Below are 20,908 nucleotides of genomic sequence, written 5' to 3'. Positions count from 1 at the left end.
GAAACTTGGTTTCATCAATACACTTTTATGTTTGCCTTCTAAAAGTTGTTCATTGTTACCTACATTTTCAAAGAAAACAATCTTTATACAAACGCACTAAAACCTGAAATAATGTGCAGTAAATCACATAATCTTTTAGTCATTTTTCCAACATTTTGTTGTTGTTTTCTCATTTAACTTCCACCTTGTGACTTTTCTTAACTTCTTCTTCTCCTTCTCAAGAGTAAATTTCCTTATTGGCAGTTTAATCAATGCTTTATGACGTGAAAAGAAAAAGATGATAATATAATTTAATGTCCATTCAATATTTTAATGTATTATAACTCCTTGTTTGTCACAGAGCCGTTACAAACACATTCACAATGAAATCAAATGCATGGGTTGCTGGGATATTACCTACTCATGTATGGCTCTTCTGCATTCATTTTCTGTGTTTCGGAGAGCATTTTCATCAGAGCGCCTGTTCGATGAGGCGTGCTAACAGCCAAAGAAACAGCAATGTACTAGCGTGGGTCCCATCAGGAAGCAATCCTGAGGATTTTATGCAATCTGCTTCAATAATTAATCGCTTCACATCATCTCAGACCATGAATTTGTTTTTGCAAATTGTTTTGTCTTTTGTGTCTTTGCTTAAACCTCGATAAACTGCCTTTAGGGGACAGTAATTGTACAAGCACTTTTTCATATTTTGTATATTTTATAAATATTTAGATTACGTAGCATCACTCTTATTTAGTCAGTCAATTACTCCATGAAATAATGTGGTTGTGTAATGACAAAAGTCTTACAAGTGATAATATAACTTTCATTCATAGATTTTTTATTCAACATCTTAAATTTCTACATATAACATGAAATGTCGTTGGTCCCAAGTTTGTGCAGTAAATGCCAAGACTTATGAAAAAATAGTTTTGTTATGGTTGTCACATTTAGAATCCGTGCTATATTTTTACTTCTATAGAAATAGAACAGATATACCGAATAGATTTGCTATTCCAATAATATTGGACTTTCCAAGGGCAACTAAAGTTCAAGCAAAATATCCAACTTTCATGGTTCTGCTCTCCTTTTTCACTGCCTTACCTCCAGTTTCAGCGTCAGTTTATCTATAAAATACACAGCACTCTGTCTTGCATCTACTGGATGAATAATTTACACCGTTGCATTTGAACAAAGAAATTAATATTTCAATACTCAATGCGTGTTCAGTCTACAGCACTTCATCCCCTTGTGTCATTATAGTTGATTCAGGCGCAAAGCATGTTGACTCCTGTATTTGAACGTTGGAGCATTAGGTGCTATAAATGGAATGCATTGTTGTTTTTTCCAGGTATACCTCTTAGTATCCAGTTTAGCTGAAGAAACTTTTTCTCAATCAGTAAAATTCTCATTTTAAATATGTTAAGGAAATGTATCACAGGCTAAACTATAGTATTTTCACTTATTTGTTCTCTTAGAAATAATCTATTGAAATATAGTTCAATATAGTGCCGCCATTGCATCTTTACTAAAATGCGTAAATGTCATGTTGTACTACCAGTTGGTCACCTTAAGGTGACATTTTTGATTACTCTTCAAAATAATGTGGAACCCCTGAACTATTGGTTTTGTATTCACATAGTCAGAAGGCCCACTGTTTTTTTTTTTTTTTTGCATCATGTGTATTCATAGTGTTATCTATATATTTAATAAGTTGAGTGTTAATCACACATTTTGCCTTTTGAGGAGAGGATTTTCATTAATCGGTGCTTAAAACGACATGGATTTATGCAGCGTCACAGGCTTTTGCTTAATTACACTAACTAAATAGTATTAGTTTTAGAGTAGACTTTTAATACTTTCTATTAGTGAGCTGCAGAAAATGTGACAATTCCTTGGAAAATACAAATTTAGAACTCATCGTCTCATTCTTGCACCTTTCTACCCATTATGGATTAAAACCCACACTCAGCTGGGCAGTCAATCGTGCTGACTGCTGAGCTACTAAAGACTGCTTGGAGTAGGACATGTATTCGTAAAAGGTTCTAAAAATGTTCTTACCTGTGAAGTACATAAAAGTCTTTATTCGCTAAATCAATGGAAAAAATTCTGTCCTGTGGCACCCAAAACAAAATTTGCTTGACGGCTCTTTGAATCACGATGCATGTTGTTCCTAACATCACCTGATTGTTTTTCCGAAAAAGCCTCCACCTTTAAACACCACCAGTCTAAAGGCCCAAGAGACTCTAACCAGCAGTTCCAAGAGAGAAAAAAAAAAACTAATGCAATTTGTATGGGGCACAGCACTCTGCAGCCAAATGGGAGCCTGGTTGACTTAGCTCAAGCAGTCTTTCTTATTTACTTCAGAGACCAGTGCCATGTCAGACAAGGGAAGAAAAGCATGTTGAACAGGGCAAATTATCACACCCTTCATGTGGCCAGGATTCTTTTAGATATCCCACTCAGTAAAATGAAATAGAAGCCGAGAGAAAGTGTTCAAGGCCTTCACCTCTGACGTTTTCTCATTCGCAGTAGGACAAGGTGGGTTTGGAGATAACGGAGTCAATCCCAGTTACTGGCAGCTTGAGGAAGGTTGTTGAGCTTTCTTGTGCTGCCAGTCATCAGAGTCGCGGATATTGGATTAAAGTAATTACACTGGACGCACTTGGGTAACTGAGCTTTGGTAAATTACAGAACCCAAGCTTAGTAAATGAATTAGTGAAGGACAGTAACATTGCGGGCAAAATACATCTGTTTGTCGAGCAGGTAGACTTGCATTGAACAAACAAGCCATTCCTCTGGGTTGTCGTAGAGCTTCCCATTGATAAATTACACATTTCAAATTGATTCCAAGCAGTGAGTTTCCAAAATTAACATCCATGTCCATCATGTGGGTATTTTGTGCCCATAAAAATCTACTCTGAGGTCTGGACAGCAATTCTTCACGACATTGCAAAGCTGCAATCACTTGTGACATTTCACTGCAATTTCTCAGTGATTGTATTCTACATTTTGTTGGATCCTGTGCTGCTGGGAAACGCTGTATGGAAGGGGAAGTTCTCACTTAACTAAAACTGCTTGGTCTTTATTCAGAATCGCCTAATTGCCACTTCCTTGACTTTTACAATAGAGTTTTGCTGCATAATTTACCCTAATCAAGCCGATCCAAATCTCCTCGGAGTAGCATTGGCCTGAACCCAAACTGACTGATTGGACCACTACCTGCTCTCCTGCTTGTCAGCCATGAATAATCTGTAATGACATTCAGCGCATCGGCATGGGCCTTGCATTGTGGATTTGTTGTGGAAAATTGACAGCTCAATCAAAAGAAGCTCTTGAAAAGCTGTTTGTAACTGGAGGCAGTGCCTTGACCCGGAATACTGTCCCACTGACTTAAGGCACAACCTTACCAACATCCCTGAATGGGAGTACCTTTTGCCCCCTGCTCCTACCCGCTGCTTCTGATGCAGTTGCTCTTGCAGATTAAATGAAGCCATGCGTCACTCAGAAGGCCACATCACACTTTTAAAAGGGCAGACACTTATGGCACCACCTGCCAACCTATCATTTTCCCGATTTACTGAGTAATTGATGTTTGCAGACATAATAAGATGGCACTAATGGCCTTGGCTGTGTGAAGTGGAATTGACTTTTGGTTATTTACTCTAGGGGAATATTGTGGTTGTTGTGCACTATACTGTTTTCCTCAGTTTGGCCTCTTTCCATGACAGTCAAGACTTACAAAATTTCCAGGTTAACGCATGTGCCCGGTGGAAAAATGTGCTATCACACAGTTGAATCAGGTTCATTTATTTATATTGCTGTGTAAACTTGGCTAAGATCTCACCAACAACCTATTAGAAGAATCTTTTCACACATTTTAATGCAATTTAAAAAAAATAGTGTCTTAATAGTTTTTGCCAGTAGGTCCACTATGTCAAACAAACATGTATTCAAACAGTTTTTTGGGTCTGAATTTATTTAATTTTAGAAGAGTAGCATTCGGTCTGAAGAGGGCTTTTTTGATGTTCTCTTGAATAGAAGTGGACTCTAGGTGCTAGGATTGACATTGATACCACCCTTTACAAAAAGGAAGCACAGTAGGAAATGAACCACTTGAAACATGCTTTGACTGGTGGCTAGGGTGTGCTTCCGATCCCTTAAAAGCCTCATCTGTAATGTCTCCTCTCAACCATTGTGTACGCTTTCTCTTGAAATGGAGCATTGGCCTGATGTAAAGTCACCCAACTATAATCCCCTTATATCTTCTGATGAATCCCAGCCACACACACCAGGCATGGCACCTAATTGAATTTCCTTGTGTTCACAAAGAACACACACCCAGGACCTGTAAGTTCTAGTCTGTGCTTTTGATAAGCAAATGACCCCTATGGAATTGAGGTCAGCGCTTGCAAAAACAAGAGTGTGGGAAGGAAAGCTAAAATCCGGCACTCGGCACCGCTCACAATCGACTTAGCAAAGATTGAGTCCAGTAAGGTTTTGTTGGGCGTAGAAACCCCTCTTGATTTAAGGGAAGATTACTAGCAGACAATATTCTTCCTCTTGTCTTCCTCTGTGCGTGTTTTCAAGTGGTAATCATAGGGAAAGAAACCCTATCCACCAAATGCACCAACTTGCCAGTGGATCAAGAACTAAATTGTGTTGTAGTGTTGCTTGAAGATGCGCAGCATGTCATGTCAGTGTGTTTGGCAAACCATTCTGAAATTGCCTTCAGTCCTTTGATGCCTCCTTCTTAATTTGCTGAAACTCTGCTGACTCTTGAGCCCCCTCAAGTCTGCATTCAGGATAGAGGGTTGTGATAGCTTCTTTTAGGTTATTGATTACGAGACATTTTTTTCAATCGGAGTGTGCCCACAGCCTCATCTTCTGAGAGTACCTCTCGAGTATTTATTGTTGCGTGGTTACAAAATCAATTTCCTTGCCTTTCTATATTTCCTCTTTGCAAATTCCCAAATCAAGAAAGGCCGGAGCGTGACCGTGACAGGACACTTGCCTGACAGATATGGCAACATCTCACTCCTTGTACACACACTTCCTCCAGTCATAGCAGGATCTGTGACGACAGGTTTCGCCTCGAATTGGTGAAAGTGTTTCTTTTCTAAAAACCTCCCTGTTTTTGACTTTGATTACATGTTGAAGGAATAGTGACATTGATGAATGTGCCTGTTTTCCCAAAGTTGATTGGAAAGTTGAACAAAAGCCGAATAAAAGCGCCGTTGGAGAGACAAGGACCAGCCCCGAATGTGAAATGTTGAAAATCTGCAAATAGCTGATGTACAATACAGTAATTGCATACAAAGTCTAATTACCGTTGATGTAAATAACTGGTTAACAATGGAATCACGATTTTGAACCCAGGACCCCAGAACCGCGCTACCCACTCATCCGCCGGGCCGCCTATACATGATTATATATCAAACGCAAATACTTTGCCTATATAATATATATACTACATAGTACAAACTATATAGTCAATCTAGATATATCAGAAGTCATATATTGCCAGTCATTTTGATAATTGAGTCATTAGTGAGTGTCAATATTAAAGGCTATGAATGTGAATTCCTATTTTCACACCCAAACGTCATGATTATTTTGTGGTGCGCCTTAATTGAGCAGAAATCGGAAGGATTGCCTTACAGCAGTGTTTCTTTAAGGTGTCAGACACAGTGGGCAGGTAATTACGGAGACGGGAAGAGATAAAGAAACAGAATGCAATTACACTGGCAAGCAGAGCTTCAAATTGCTCCTCTTAGAATTTCTCACCTCAGGTTGCTATTGTTCATGCATTGCGTCTACATTCTGATCTTTTATTCTCTTCAGCCTTTAGCTCAAAGACAAGGAGACGTGCATTAATCAGTTACATTTCTCTAGCCTGGGTATCCTCTGAATATGGGCTGTTAGTGAGCACCTAATATTTTGTATGTCTTCTAATATATGGAAAATGATCTGCATATATAAACTGTCCCTTGCTCAGTCAGACTCAAAGCCATTGCTTTTTTTTATGCTGTACTATATTTCATCTCTGCAACTTTACTGCATAGTCTGAATTTGTATTTTATTTTACATGCGGCTGTGATGAGACAGGTTTGGATTGATTACAATAGTTTCTTCCCCTCTCTCTCTCTCTGGCTCTTGCACGGTTTACCATTCTGTGTTGCAGTCAGATTTTTTGGGGGTGTGGAGTAACTTCTAGTTAATTCTGAGATTTAAAAGTTCATCCCTACAGTCCAGAGGAAAATTGTTCACTTCTTTTACACTGTATTTTGTAGTTTGGCTGAAGTTAACCTAGTCCAGGAATGGGGTAATTTGAAGGCCAATGCAACGTATGTACTTTTGATATATATCGGGGGAAAAACATTTCAGTAGAGCAATTAAGTATGTGTGGACATATAGAGTTTCTGTAACTGCAAATGCATCCACATTTATTGTGACTCGCTCATTCGCATCGCATGTGATGGCTAATCCCCAGTGTTTACGTCAATTAAGTGCTTTATAAAAATTGATATTCTGAGGTGTCATTTGTTTGCGGAGAACAACACATTTTCTGGATATGTCCCACCTGTGCAAGTTCTTCACAAAATTGCTGTATAGGTTTGATGGTCTGATAGGTGCCACTTAGCCAAGCACGTGTTTGGAACTGGAAGTGTTCATATCAGACAGCTCAAGTGTGTGTACAGAGTGCCAGAGTGTCACAAAGAGCTTTTATGCAAATTGAACTTGAAGAGCAACTATTGAGACTTTAATATCCAGACGGCCTACAGGATATGCGCTGCCTTGCCAGTACCGTATCCTCTGAGGCCTCCTTGGATATTTTGTGTTCATAGGAAAGGCTCACCATCTCACTGGAAACAACCCCAAGAGAGGAAAGATCAGATCGGTGAGCAGGAAACTGACAGGAAAACAGAGTATCTCTACATCCAGAGGCAGGAAAGTAGGGCATGTTCTAAGACTGAAGCCTGCTGTTCAAGATAAAGAAAATATGTTTGATTGGATTTCTGTATCAATACAAGGTTAAAGGAAAATTGATGCTGGTTTGCAAAATATACTTTTCTATAGGGAATTGCAATAAAAAAGGTCTATTTTGTTTGTATTGCTGAGGTTTAATTACTTGCATTGCAGTTTTAGAGGAACTGGACAGGTTGTGTTTTTTTTTTTGCATTCCATCCCAATTGTTGATGTTTTAAATGCCCTCCAAATGAGACGTGTGCTGCCTAGAGGCTCTGTTCTCATTTTCTACATTTAACAAGCGCATATATTGTGATAGTTCTCTGCTTGTTTATGCTGAACTTTCCAAATTACGTTTCTAGACTGTGGGCAAAAGGTACAAAAGTGACTTCCTTGTTGAGATAAAGAGGAAATGGGATTTCATTCTTGCCAGTCTGTCAACCGTATTTACATTCCATTGTCATTATTTCTTTTTCCTTTGCAGCTCTGCCAGTCATGGAGGTGACAATCGAAATCACCAGACAGCAGGTGGAGAAGATTTTTGGCCTGGATGAGTACTGGTGTCAGTGTGTCGCCTGGAGCACCACCGGAACTCAGAAAAGCCAGAAAGCTTATATCAGAATTGCTTGTGAGTACACGTTGAAATCTTTAGAGTGAAAACACCATTGGAAGGCAAACCTAACATGTTTTCCAGATTATACATTATACATACATTATATATATTATATATTAACAAATAAAATAAAAAGTGCAACCTCTAGTCTGGAAAATAGGCTACTCACCTTTGACTGAGTTGATTTATGAGATAGTATTTTCTCAGAAATCTCAGCCAAACTGCAAATTGGATAACATCTGTGGCGTTTGACATTAGGTACTTACTCCACAGTAGCATGATATCACGCATTAAAAAATGTGCATGAAGAAACTGCATTATTATAATAGGATTGGAAAAAGACCATAATAATCCACCTTGTGTTATGAATGACCTTTATCTCCTAATGCTTCCTCTTGCGGTGATTCTTTTACCTTGCACGAGAGATGTTTAAAAAAAAAAAATGTGGCACACTAAATTGAGTATTCATGAGCATATTTTTCACAAGATAGACTGTTTCAGCGATGATCCAGATGAAAGTAGCCGAGTAAAAAAAAGCTTCCAAATTTATTGCAATGTACCGACCATAAATCTGTCAGGGGAACACAGGCGCATCGACTGCAGCCTCCTCAAAGCTTTATTAGCGGAATCCCTTCAACGTTACAGTGTTTTGAAGCATTCTGCTTATTAATTATCACATAAATATGCATTATTCTAGAAAACAGTGTTCCCCTTGCACAACAGGGCCTTCAGAAGACTGGCCTTCATTATTTTTCACCCTGTTAGAGGCTTCAGTCACTCATTAAGATGTAAAGCGTGCATTTGTTTCGCTTTCTTTTTTTTAGAGGCTTGGATCTCATCTGTATAGGCTCCATTTGATTTGGAAAAAAAGACTCCATCTCTACCTTTAATCGGACAGATGACTGTTTGTTGGTGAAAAGCAAATTGGCAAATGGCTCGACAGCATGTACTACTCTTGCTGCTAGAGAAAACATGTCCAGCGAATGAGGGTGTGTTGGCTCGAAGCAGCTAGTAGCACTTAGCCCGCTTTGAGCAGCTAAGTGAAGCGATGAGCTCCCACGGTGCATCTCTAATTACAGCACTTGCTCGTCTTCCAAGCAAATGAATTGAGAGGGTACGGGGTGAAAACAATGAAAATGAAACTATTGGGATCTGCCACCATGTTTGACTGAGGTTTGTATATTGTAACGACATCACTTAACCCCAGTGTTCTCGTTACCTCTGCGTCCTGCGTCTGATACGCACAGCTTTTCTTCCAGACGCACAATTTCAAGTAATGTGCTTTTTTCGGACGCAAAGAAATTTTTATCAAAAAAAAAACCACAACACATATATCCGATAGCAAACCAATTTATTCCACATAATCTTTGCGAAATAATTCTCGCGTGAACGAGACTAGCAGACACTAGCAGACGAAGGAGAGAAAGCGATAGCAAGAGTTTCGTAATAGTGTAAGAAAGATAAAAAATGTTTCAGAAAAAGCAAAACAGTCTGGATAGTTATTTCGCAGTTAAAAAATACAACTAGTAAGAAAAGAACTGCAGAAGATTCGATCGATGATCATGAAGCAAAACGGGGGAAGCAAGGAAAAATACGCACATTTCAAAAGACTTTTGGCTGCAAAGAGAGGAGGATCTACGAGCTGAAAGACTAGTACAATGATAAATAAACCCTAACCCTAAACCATATAATAAATAAATTAAATCTCAATGTTTATATATCGTTGCTTATGTTTTATTTGCATCCGTAGTATGTTGGGACTCGTGACAAGTTTCCTGGGACGCACAGTTTTCAGACAAGCGAATCCCTGGGACTCGCAGTGTGCCAATTGTAAAATTATCACTGTAACCCACATTCTGAAGAGTATTAGTACTTGGTTTTGGTAATAATATAGCCTTACCAGTCAGTGTTTAAGCTAAAGAAGTCAATGCGACAAAGGTCAGAAGCTAAAAAGGGAAAAAAAATGAAAATGTACTTTGCTTTATTTATTTGAGTGTGTTAAACAATTGTTGAATTTTCCGTTCCAAATAAGTATCATATATGTATATATATGAATATATACTTCCATAAGTGGTTTTGTAACTTTGATAGTAGACATATTTTACATTGAATTAGCCTAATTTGTTCCACAATATTTAACACCTAAACCCTTTAAGAAATATTAAATGTGTATGCAAATGTCTGAATATATGCAAAAAAAGGTAAGAAAATTATTTATTAAGCCATGGATTGTGACGAGAATATTTACTATTAATTACCTTTGACAACGATGGACGTCCACTTCAGTTAAACTGCAAAGACTGGCTTTAAATGCTCATTTAACTCATTGACGGCGCTAGATCCCCAATAGAGATTTTGAGTGAGAGGGCTAACAGCGATAATTCACTGCCATCCTCTCCCAGTCAAAATGGATTGGGCATCTCATACCTTCTACAGCAGCCAATGAGTAAAACTAGTTTATGCCCCTTTGAGGATAGGCTTTCAGATTTAGTTAAAAGGAATTCAACAACAGCTCATGGCCGCGCCCTTTGCCCCTCACGACACAGCAACACATCGATTCACTTTGAGTGCAAACCTGGGGCGGACACATCAAATTAGTGCCAAGCTGGTAGCTATCAGTGGCCTGTCTGCCTCATCAGATGTAAGTAGTCCTCCATCCATTTCCAGCCGTAAAAAAAAAAAGAAAAAAAGAGCAATACCGACTTTACCTGCGTTAACGCTCAGCATGACTCATGGGCAAGATATAGAGCATCGCCGAGTGCGGCCGTAAAAGTATTCAATGAGATGAAATGCGGAGCTTCACGCAGTCGGCCGAGCTCACGGGAGCTCTTGTCCAGATGCCTCCGGGTTTTGTTTTCGTGTGGCTGCTCCCAGCCCTCTTACAGATGGGAGCTGCGGGCTGGCTGCTGCTGGAGAGAGTGGGTGGCGCGCGGAGGAAGGAGCGAGCACTAATGCAATTGCTTTTGCTTGATGTCGGGCCCCTCTGGCAGCAGGCAGCATCTCTGAGGCAGCCAGGCAGACCGTAATATGCAACATGCTCGGTGCCACCAATCCCTGCGTGGCTCCGGGGGCCAACTGGAGTGCGACACGCCCGCAAACATTTCCAGATTTTACTCGGCGGAGCTTTCATTTACACTCCACATGCTGTTACAAATAGCCTAATTGGTCGCATTTCTTTGTGTTCTCTCCACAGACTTGAGAAAGAACTTTGAGGAGGAGCCTCAAGCTAAAGAGGTGGCATTGGACCAGGAGGTGTCACTGCGCTGTCATCCCCCCGAGGGAGTGCCGCAACCCGAGGTGAGGATATATGAAAAGTATTTATAGGATCGCATGTCGCATCCATTTACCCTTTTATCATCGGGAGGACAAAGGGCAGAGAGAGGCTCAGTGATCATCTCCCCGGCTTTCACCGGGGAGCGGACAGCCCATATGGATAAATTACACCTCTAATTACCCCCTTTCATTGATTTATCATCTCTCTCACATCTCCAAGCTGCCATATATCACATATGCTCGTCATATCACCCAGCATAAGCTAGGAGGTTTCGCCCTGAATTTGGCATCTCTAAAGGCCTATCTATAATTAATGGCTCACTTTTTTTTTTATCCTGCCTTCTTGCCATTTTGATATTTCTCATACATGGTTGCTCTGTTCAATTTTTTGGGCCTTTCCAAGACTTTCAATAGTGTGGAAAGTAACATATGTGGTCTTGAAGGAGCTCAGCAGAACTGGGTAATTGTGACTTAATTTGGATGCCAAATCACTGTTCTAATTTTTTTAGGGTACTTGAAGCTAAACTGACATGACTTTGATAGTTTGGAAAAAGGGTGCTCTGAATGGTAATTGGTCATCTGAATTGTACTTGATTGAATTCAACTTTTAACAAAAGAAAGGCCCAAAAATCCAAATCATACAATGAGGTAGGGGGAAAAAAACCATACAGATAGCGTGAGCTCTAATCAGACAAACGGCATAGGTTAGGCAAACTATTCAGACATTCCAGGGACCGCAAACAGCCAACAAGTCTATCACAGTTGGATTGGATAGTGTGGGGACAGCTTGCAGAGAAATGGGAAGTAAAGGCGCCAGCCCGCAGCTCAACACAAAAAGAGCATCAGAGCAAAAGTCACCACAGGAGAAAATAGGCGCGCAGAGAGGAAAAAGAAAGCCCAATTATGTGCATCACATGTAGCAATAATACCAACAACAATACTGCGACACCCTCAAGAAGACACAAAGTCAGGCATCACCAAGTAAAGGAACAGATTGCCCTTAAAACTGAAATTACAATGGAATACAAATTGTCTCTTTTTCTACGAATTGAAGACATCTCTCTCTAACTTTTCCAAAATATGAAAACACACATTTCTATCCCTTACATGCTGCATATCTATTATTTTCATGACAGCAGCAACACATAGTTACCCCTTCATGTCTCCCATTTACCGAATGTCGCTTTGGCTTTTTCTGTTGGGATCAGTTGCACTGTTGGTCAATCGAATTCACTTTCAGGTGGAGTGGCAGAGGAACGAGGACCTGATCGACCCGCAGAGCGACCCCAATTTTTTCATCACGACCGACCATAATCTTATCATCAAAAAAGCCCGGCTGGCCGACACAGGCAACTACACATGTGTGGCAAAGAACATCGTCGCTCGCCGCAAAAGCAACTCGGCCACGATCCTCATCTACGGTAGGTGGACGCTCATTTCAGAGGCCTGGTTAGAACAAGTCAAATTATCTGCCAAGTGTCTCCATGAGACGTCTTCTTGTAAATATGTTATTACACAAACAGAAATCATCTTATGAGTAGTCACATCCCTTGTGAAATATTGTTGGAGGGAATTCCGTCACCAAAATTGAATATCTTATGCAGTTTTCATATTGAGGTTTCTGAGACCTAAAAGATCAATTACCCTTTAACTTTGTGGCTTTGCTGCCTCTTACACAAGCAATCTCTGTAGATTGAAGTCAAATAGAAGGGAGATTGTGGATACACAAAACAAGCACAGTTAGTTTTGAAAGTATACAAAATGTTTGCTTTCAGTTAAGATTCTGTTCTCAATCTAGTTTTAAATCTTGTAGCCATCTTGTGGCATACAAAATTAAAAAGAGAACATCCAATATTTCTATTGGCTGTTATTGAGGGCAATAGACATTGCATCCAATTTGACTTGGGGCCAGGCAGCGATTAAATGATCATGAAACATGATTACTATTTATTATTTTTCTCTTTGCAACATTATTATGGGCTGCACATGTATGGGTATTTTCCGGGTACTCCGATTTCCGTCCATACCCGAAAACATGCAAAGTAGGCTGGTTGAAATCTTTGTATACGGAGTATTTACACATTAATTATTGCATATTCGTAAAGGTTCTCGCTTAAATATCTAAAAAAAAAAAATGTATGAACAGACTTTTTTGCATGCACCAACCCTCACACCAATTTTTGGACTGTGCTTGAAAAGATGACAAATCAACCATTATTGTGTGAATTGAATAAGGTCAAATCGCAAAAAAAAACACTCTTGTTTCCTTTTCTTGCAGCCACATTGTGCTCCAAATGAATAAACGGCACGTCCACTATGCTAGTTGATCTAGCTAGCTGCAGTGGGTCATAATAATGGCTGCTTTTCAAAGGGTTCAACAGGGGGCCAGAAATGCATTTTATCAGGGCCTAGCTGGTGAGGCTGCATTTTGTGCTAAAAGGTAATCAAGGCTTGTGTTGCCTGGCAATTTACCCTGCTGTGGCGAGCAATCAATCGCATAGTGAGCGCAATGAACGGATTCAGTCGCGACAAGGCAGAAGTAAGAGGGGAAATTGGGGGTGGGGCTGTTTGTCCAGAGGGGGAAAAAGTGCACTGTTCGAGTCAATAAATTAGGAATCACCATGTCATCCAAGATGAAACAAGCACAGATTTGAATCACGTCAGGGGTGGTTTGATGTAATTATTAGACCGTAGCAGTGGAGTACCAGTGATGTGCCACCAACTGGTGCAGCTTCCAAACATGGACACTCGCTTGAGCCTGATTGTGCTGCTCTTTGCAATCGGATGTTAGGGATGTTCTCTATAATTCAGACATAATGTGTGACGTCAAATGCCGCAATCAGTGATGAATATTGAATAATGGGCACAATCCAAATCACTTTCATTGCCAGGATGTTTAACACACTTAATTTTCGAAGGGTTCTCTTGTGATTTTCTATTGTAGGAACTATTTTCACACTTTGTTTGGCTCCGTACATTCAGCTATGCGTAGCATTGATTTACCTATATAGTTTCTCTTAAACAAGCTGGGATGTGGTCACCCACTGTAAATGTAGCCCTTGTGCCTGCATGTCAGGTGGCTGTAATTCCAGCTCAAGTGCAGGAAGCAGCCTGCTTTTTCAAGCTTCCGTTAGAACCGCAGCAAGCACTCACCATTATTCTTGGCACACACACGTGCATGTCGGGTAATCCTGGCTGCTCTGTCCCCTCATCCCATCTTCCCTTTCAACTTTCTCCCAACCCTTAACTCAACAACCATTCCCCTCCTTGCGCTGGTCTGACAGTCAATGGCGGATGGTCCACGTGGACCACCTGGTCGTCCTGCAGTGCTGTTTGTGGGCGAGGCTGGCAGAAGAGGAGTCGGAGCTGCACCAACCCCACACCACTGAACGGAGGCACGTCCTGTGAGGGGCAGAACGTCCAGAAAAGTGCCTGTGTGGCCACCTGTCCAGGTAACTCCCGGGCAACTTCCTGCTCGTCCTGTGGCACTTGGCTTCCCGTGGTTTTCTTTTTGCATTCTTTCACCTCCAGAAGTCATCTCGTTCATCTTCATTTTGGCCTGCAAATCTTTCCTGGGCTAGTGCTGCTTCTGTTGTATCCCACAATTAAACGTACACACGTTTTCAGAAACTATTAGTCCTCACGGCCATGAAAGTGATTTATCATCCCACTTTGTTCACATATCTCATTATCTTTTATGAAGACCCTGCTCTTATTTCATATACCTCTCTGATTTAAGAGACATAATCCCAGCCAGACGGGCATGCTGCTGTGTCAGACTAGCTCTACTACATTTGTTATTGTTTGCAGCTAAAGCTGTGTAGTAAATACGGGCAGTAAAAAGGTGAATTATGGCACCCCGTGTGCTATGTTTACGTGGTAAGAGTCGGAGGGGCTTTCGTTTCCCTGCCCAGTCTTTTTCATGAGAGAAATCAAGGAGCAGGGAGTGTCTTCTTGATAGTGAGCAACATATATCGATCCTGTAGCCTGAGATACAGCCCGCTTCATTTGCAGTGTCCTACATTAGCTCTGTAACGATGGCTCAAAGGTAGCGTGCCTGTCAGATAGATGCCTATGGAAAAAAAGCTAAAGGTGAAAGAAGAAAGTGAATGAGAAAAGGGAAACATTGGACCCAGTCCAAAGCCGCATTGGCTGCAAAATCCTCCATGCTTGAAAAGCGCTGAGGGAAACCCTAAACCTCTTTCAGTTGCAGCCTCTCCCTTGCTAAAACAAAGGTTATTTTCCTCGGTGAATCAAGGTTTTACATTACACATGGTGGTGTAGAGACATCACCAGATGTTAAACGTTAGGCAAAGTAACCTAACCCAGCAAGTGGATGAAGACAAGGAAAATGTATAAATGGTTGATACTCATCTGGGATTTTTTTCTGGATGGATCTGGTAGTATTAGCTTCCATGCAATCAGGAATTAAATGCAATGCTTAACATTTACTGTAGCAATGGGGCTATTGACCCCCATGAATATCAAAAGATTAATGTCAGACCTTTTATTGTTAGATCAAACTCTTCTAGCTTCATAAGGAGAATGAGTGCAATTGCAGCCCAGTGGCAGAAATGTCAGTATTCTCGGTATCATGTTACCATTATAATAATGTAGAATTAAAAAAAAATACTCGTCATTTTGTTGCACTCAATGCCTGTGAGAAAAGTGGCTGCTTAGTCTAGTATAGTATGTATTGTTTTTAACAACATGGGTTTAAAAAGATTGGTTTTGCAGTGGCAGATAAATTCTTGGGTGTGGCGGACCTATTGCCTTTACCCTTTTCCTCTTTGCCATCACCTTTAGCTGCATTGGCTGGACTTCCAAAAACAGATATATGAAAGTAAAGGGAAAAACACCCTTTTAAGTTCATCCTTTAGCTGCACATGGCGCCAAAGTGGATCAAAACCTTTCGCGTTTGACCTTTGCGACTTTCACTGTATTTCAAGAAAACAACACGGTTCTCTGTCATGCCCCTGTCAGTCTTATGCTCCGGTAGCAGAAGGTGACCTAGGTGTCCTCTCCTCCCTCGTTACCTCTCTCCGTGGCTCAGACATTTCCAGCTGTCAGCGCCTGTAGCAGGTTTCCCTCAAGGCCAAAGACCAACACGGGAGAGCCGAGGACATGATAAGTTTGTTCTTCCCAATCACAAATGGCATCGTTGCTCGGCTGTGAGCTCACGAACGTGCCTCCCGAGTCCTCTCGGATGAGATGAAGTGACTGCTGCGTCATTTGTCAGTAAGCTCACGCACAGCCCAGCAGTGACAAACCGAAATACATCCAAATCCTCACTTTTGATTCATTAAACACACAACCAAATCCGTGAATCATGTAGGGTTACATTTCCATAGGAAGCCCCATTTACATACTTTTAGAATTACTTTTACAATTCTGTCAAAAGACCTTGTACATGAGCAAAGTTGTAATTACTTCTCAAGAAAAGTTGAGGGTTCCCATAAATGCGCATTGTCGTTCGTTTCTACTTATATGCGGTGCTCTCTTTTCCTTTCTCGGTCAAGAGGCATCTTCAGGGCCTTTGCTTTTGAGCTGCTTTTCACTGCCTCTGTGCTGTTGTGGCTTTCATTGTGGTGCAGAAGGCTGTCGGCTGAAATATGGTTGCACTGGTATTTATTCGTCTATTTGTGCCTTTTAATATTTGTGTGCATCTGTGTTGGTGTGTTCATGCCAACTAATTGATTGAATGTTCTCAGGAATATTCATTTGAGCTTGAAACCACTCTTGTTCAAGAACAATTCATTCTGAACCATCTTACCACAGTTTGTGTTTGTTTTATGAGCTTTTTACAAAGGTTAATTTCCACATTTAAATAATCTTCTCCAGGCCGACATCTTTTGCAACAGCCTGTTGAGTGACTCTTCTTTGCGAAAGAACGCTAGCACTTCTCTTCTTGTGAATGTCCAAGTCATCAAAGTGTTCGAGTAGGCGTCGGGAGGCCAGTCTGTCATATCAGATGGGCTTCTTCCCAGGGTAGTCATGCAAGCTCAAGGAAGAGGTTAGACTAGAAATGAAAGCTCAGAGCACAACAGGATTAATACTTTAGGCATTTACATTGCTAAAAAGATAAGAGTTTACCACCATTTTCAGTTTGGGTCCGTCACCTTTCCCTCGAGTTTACACAGAAGATGTAAATTCCACCTACTATGAAGGCTAAAACGAGGCTGGTTGTTACAATTTCTTAGAATATCTTCTCAACAAGTTTTTGAATAGTCATTCAAATGTAAGAGTGGAGCTTTCAGGTTTAAAGAATACTGGGAAGAGAGCTGTCGGGGAAACAAGTGCACTCTGACGTGTACAGTGACCATAAACATCCTTCGAACTGTTAATAGTGCGACCACCAACCCCCGCATGTCCGGAAAGCTTGCAAGCAATTGGCTAGCAATGGCATTTGAATCATAACTTTAGCTTTGTTAGAAAAAGATGATTCACTCTTACCTTAAAGTGGAAATCGACAGTAAAAAGTGATTTATTTTTTCAAATTATGTTTTTTGATAACTACTATTCGGAGGATTTTAATACTTATTCTGCCCAAAGACCTTACGCGCATTGGTTTGAGCCAATAATCATGGAAAAATCTCACATTGCGGCACATTTGCCGTCCTAGTTGTAAATACTTGGAACCAAGTTAGACAAGCATGTCGGCGAGATACTACCGATACAAGTGAATCAAGACGCCAAATGCAAGGGAGGAGCACAAAGAACATGAAAAGATTGCTAACTTGGGTGAATTATTCAAATATTGTTCTGATCCCTCAGGCTCGCCAGCGGAGTCATGAGAATTCCGCTAGATGGAAAATAAACAGACTCGAGGCTAGTGTATTTGTGCGTGTTTGTTTGCATGCTTGCGCGCGACCCTCTTGTGCGCAAGCATGCTTCTCGACACCCATATGCTTGCTGTGTCTGCACTGCAGGCAAGTGTCTACTCCTTAGCAGTGAACTTGTTCTGGGAACATCATTTGTGTCCAAATAACAAATACAAGATGTTACTAATAGCACAGAAAAACATATTACTTCGCATTGGAAAGAGTGTAGCCATCTGGTGACAGATTTGGACTGTTTCTGCCTCAATCATTCTGTGCCATTTTGCCTTGGCTCCCTCTTTTCATCTCGCATTCAGTCACCCATTTTGGCTATTTCCTCCAAGTTAGTTAACATAAGGGAGAAACCACTCTCTTGTTCCGTATTTCATTAGAACTTCGATACAGCCGGCAAAAGGAAATTCAATGATTAAATGTGTAGTTCCCCAAAAAAACAATAATTGGTGATGTATCCGTAAATTAATTGAGATGACCTGCCACTCACCTTTGAGGCAATGTGGTTGTGTTCTCAACAGGCCAGTGGGATTAGAGGCCATCAATGTGCACACATTGAACGGACTTGGAGAATTGAGGTATGACCCTCAAGTACGCGAAAACCTCAGGTGTTTGATGAACTCAGGCAATAGCCATTGAGCTTTGTCATTATGAGCAGCAAAAGCCTCAAACAGAACCCACATGTACCTGTATAGAAAGGTGGGGGGTATTTTTTTCCTATTCCCTTTGACAACATGTCTAAATTGAGGCGTGACACTGAGCTATTGTATTGCTGTCCCTCCTTTAGGAGCTGGGCTGACCTCAAACCCGCAGTGCTGTGATTGAAAATCAGTTGCACAGCCTTTCACTTTTGTGCCAACAATCTCATCCTGGGGGATTTTATATGAATAACTCTCTGAATAATCTGATTCGTATGTTACACAGGAGAAGGAGTAAGAATGGGCCAGGTTTTGATTTCAAATTTACTACGGTGTTTAAAGAGGACAGCTTTTCTGGTTCACAATACTTATCTCGTCTTCAAATAGTAGCCCTATTTCTCAATTAATTCTCAGCTCCTCTCACCCTCCCATAACCCCTGCAACTACAATATTTAAAAGTTATTGCTAACTGAAACAGTGGCGCATATCCGAGTCTTGTAAACAGTTGCTATGATGAATCTTAATCTTAAACTCTCATATTGGTGCTGCTTACATTTGTGCCATTGGTGCATGCATTTTCTTTCTTACTTTTATTTCAAATTCAAGTTTTGCGATGCTCCACACTGTAATTTTCGGGAATGTTTGGTCAAAACAAAGTGCAGTGGTACGAAATTATTGAAGAATATTTGAATGTTCAATAGTCTTGCTTTGTGCCAGGAATAGAGAACTCCATTACCTCATCAGAGCAAATTTTGAGCTCATCTCTTTATTTCACAGTCATATGGCTAAACCGAGGGGCGACATTCCACATTCATTAGGATCTCATTTGCTCTTCTATTATTTTCAATCCTAGCTTGGATAATCAGCCTACTGGCCCACGGATGGGTCCACTCAATGCCAAACAAGGACAATTATCTGATTGGTTCCGCTCTCCCTGCCAAACAGATCTGACTGCATAGTAACCCAAGCTGTGTCAGCATCCCGCCGCACACACATACAAAAATCCTGGACACACACACTTACACACACACACACAAAGTACTACGTCTTGCAGCATTGATGCAAACACCTGTGTCTTTAGCTTTCTGGCACTTTTTAATTATGAACTGGTGCCAAGCCCAAAATAACAATCAGTCACAGTTATGCTATATTAGTTCTATCCCACCCTCAGTCCTACTCATGCTTCATAAACCAAAGCCTCTGACCTGCTCTAGGTCAGAATTGTACTCTTGGGTTCATGCCCCCTGCTCTCTTTATTGCTAGGATTAATGAGCACTACCGTTTCCTTGCCCTTGGGTCAGGCAGAAAGAGGGTTGTTGCTGTCATGGCAGTGTGTTAGTGTGTGTGCTGTCATAATAATTTTGCCAAGTTCTCGCCACAGATAAATTCGGGACAGGAAAGAGCAAGACAGTGGTGTTGCTCCCCCCACGAGAGCTCATTATGGCTCTTTTTCCTATTAGCCCTGTGGTAACCTTCCACAGGGCGGGTACTGCGTCACTCCTAATATCACTCTTTGCCAGCAGCAGCCCACCTTGAACCAAAATGACTGCATTTTCTATTTATGTTAAATATGACATTCTCAATCCGACAGCAGTTTTGTCTGAGAACTGTTGACATATTATTTTGTTTGTGTTAGTTTGTTTTTTATATAAAATCATCATTCAAATCAATAATTGATAATTAGCGATTAACTGTCATTTCCTCTTTTCTTAAATATACACCTAGTATATACTTCATTGTAAACATGGACAACACCAAATCTTATGCACATATCGTTTATTGTTTTACAGGTGTGTTACAAGATCTATTTCCCATGAGTGTTATGTACAGGCTTAGTTTAACAACTCAATGAAAATTGAGGTTTAGCTTTGCTTGCATTTGATTTCCATCTGTTAGAAAAACAGAATCAGGTTAAAAGAAAATCCACTTTCCTGTATAGTGGCTTGAATATGAGCATTTGCAAATGGATTTGCATGTCTTTGTGCTCTCCCAACAGCTTTACATTTAGAACCTATAGATTTGCAAAAGATGGCAACATAGTTCTCTATCAGTCGTTCTGATCTTGTAGTCAATTTGTATGTCCTGAGAAAATACATGCCACTATTTAGAATTTGTTGAGTGGGTTTTTCTCCTTACCTCAGTATTATGTTTGTACAGTTGATGGAGGTTGGAGCGAATGGAGTGGGTGGTCATCGTGCGGGGCTGACTGTGCAATGTGGAGGAGCCGGGAGTGCACCCAGCCATCACCTGGAACCGGGGGCAAGGACTGCCAGGGGCTCGACCTTCAGTCTCTTAATTGCACCAGCGAACAGTGCCCACAGAGTGAGTGTATAACCGCCCACACACAGCAAAATGCACTATGTTTTCCAAAGAAATGATTCAATAGAACAGAATTGGTAGGCTGCATGGATTTTCAGCATGACAGACCTACTAAAATGCTCAATAAATGTACATTTAATACACTTTGGCCAACTCCAGTATGGTTTTGGAATTTTAAAGAGAAAAGCATCAGCTCAAATGAAGCCAGGGTTGAAGCAAGTTTAGGCTAAAAGCCTACTCTTTTAATATATGACCATACTTATTTAAAATATCCTGAAAATATGTAT

At 40.7% G+C, this 20,908-nt stretch overlaps 1 protein-coding gene across 6 annotated transcripts in view; it reads left to right on the top strand.

Annotated features, from left to right (window-relative positions):
- The window catches only part of unc5a (unc-5 netrin receptor A), a 111,453-nt gene that overhangs the window by 48,537 nt on the left and 42,008 nt on the right, over positions 1 to 20,908 (top strand). For 4 of the 6 annotated variants that reach the window (XM_077733605.1, XM_077733608.1, XM_077733609.1 and 1 more), the window contains 5 exons: positions 7,433 to 7,576; positions 10,755 to 10,858; positions 12,075 to 12,255; positions 14,119 to 14,286; positions 20,460 to 20,624. In XM_077733605.1, the coding sequence (XP_077589731.1) occupies positions 7,433 to 7,576; positions 10,755 to 10,858; positions 12,075 to 12,255; positions 14,119 to 14,286; positions 20,460 to 20,624 (762 nt within the window). The remainder of the gene's footprint in view (positions 1 to 7,432; positions 7,577 to 10,754; positions 10,859 to 12,074; positions 12,256 to 14,118; positions 14,287 to 20,459; positions 20,625 to 20,908) is intronic. The other 2 variants (XM_077733607.1, XM_077733610.1) reach the window with 1 other exon arrangement.

This window comes from Stigmatopora nigra, chromosome 14 (assembly GCF_051989575.1).
Source record: "Stigmatopora nigra isolate UIUO_SnigA chromosome 14, RoL_Snig_1.1, whole genome shotgun sequence".
In the NCBI taxonomy this organism is placed as follows: Eukaryota; Metazoa; Chordata; class Actinopteri; order Syngnathiformes; family Syngnathidae; genus Stigmatopora; species Stigmatopora nigra.
This window is presented reverse-complemented; position numbering and strand designations above follow the sequence as displayed.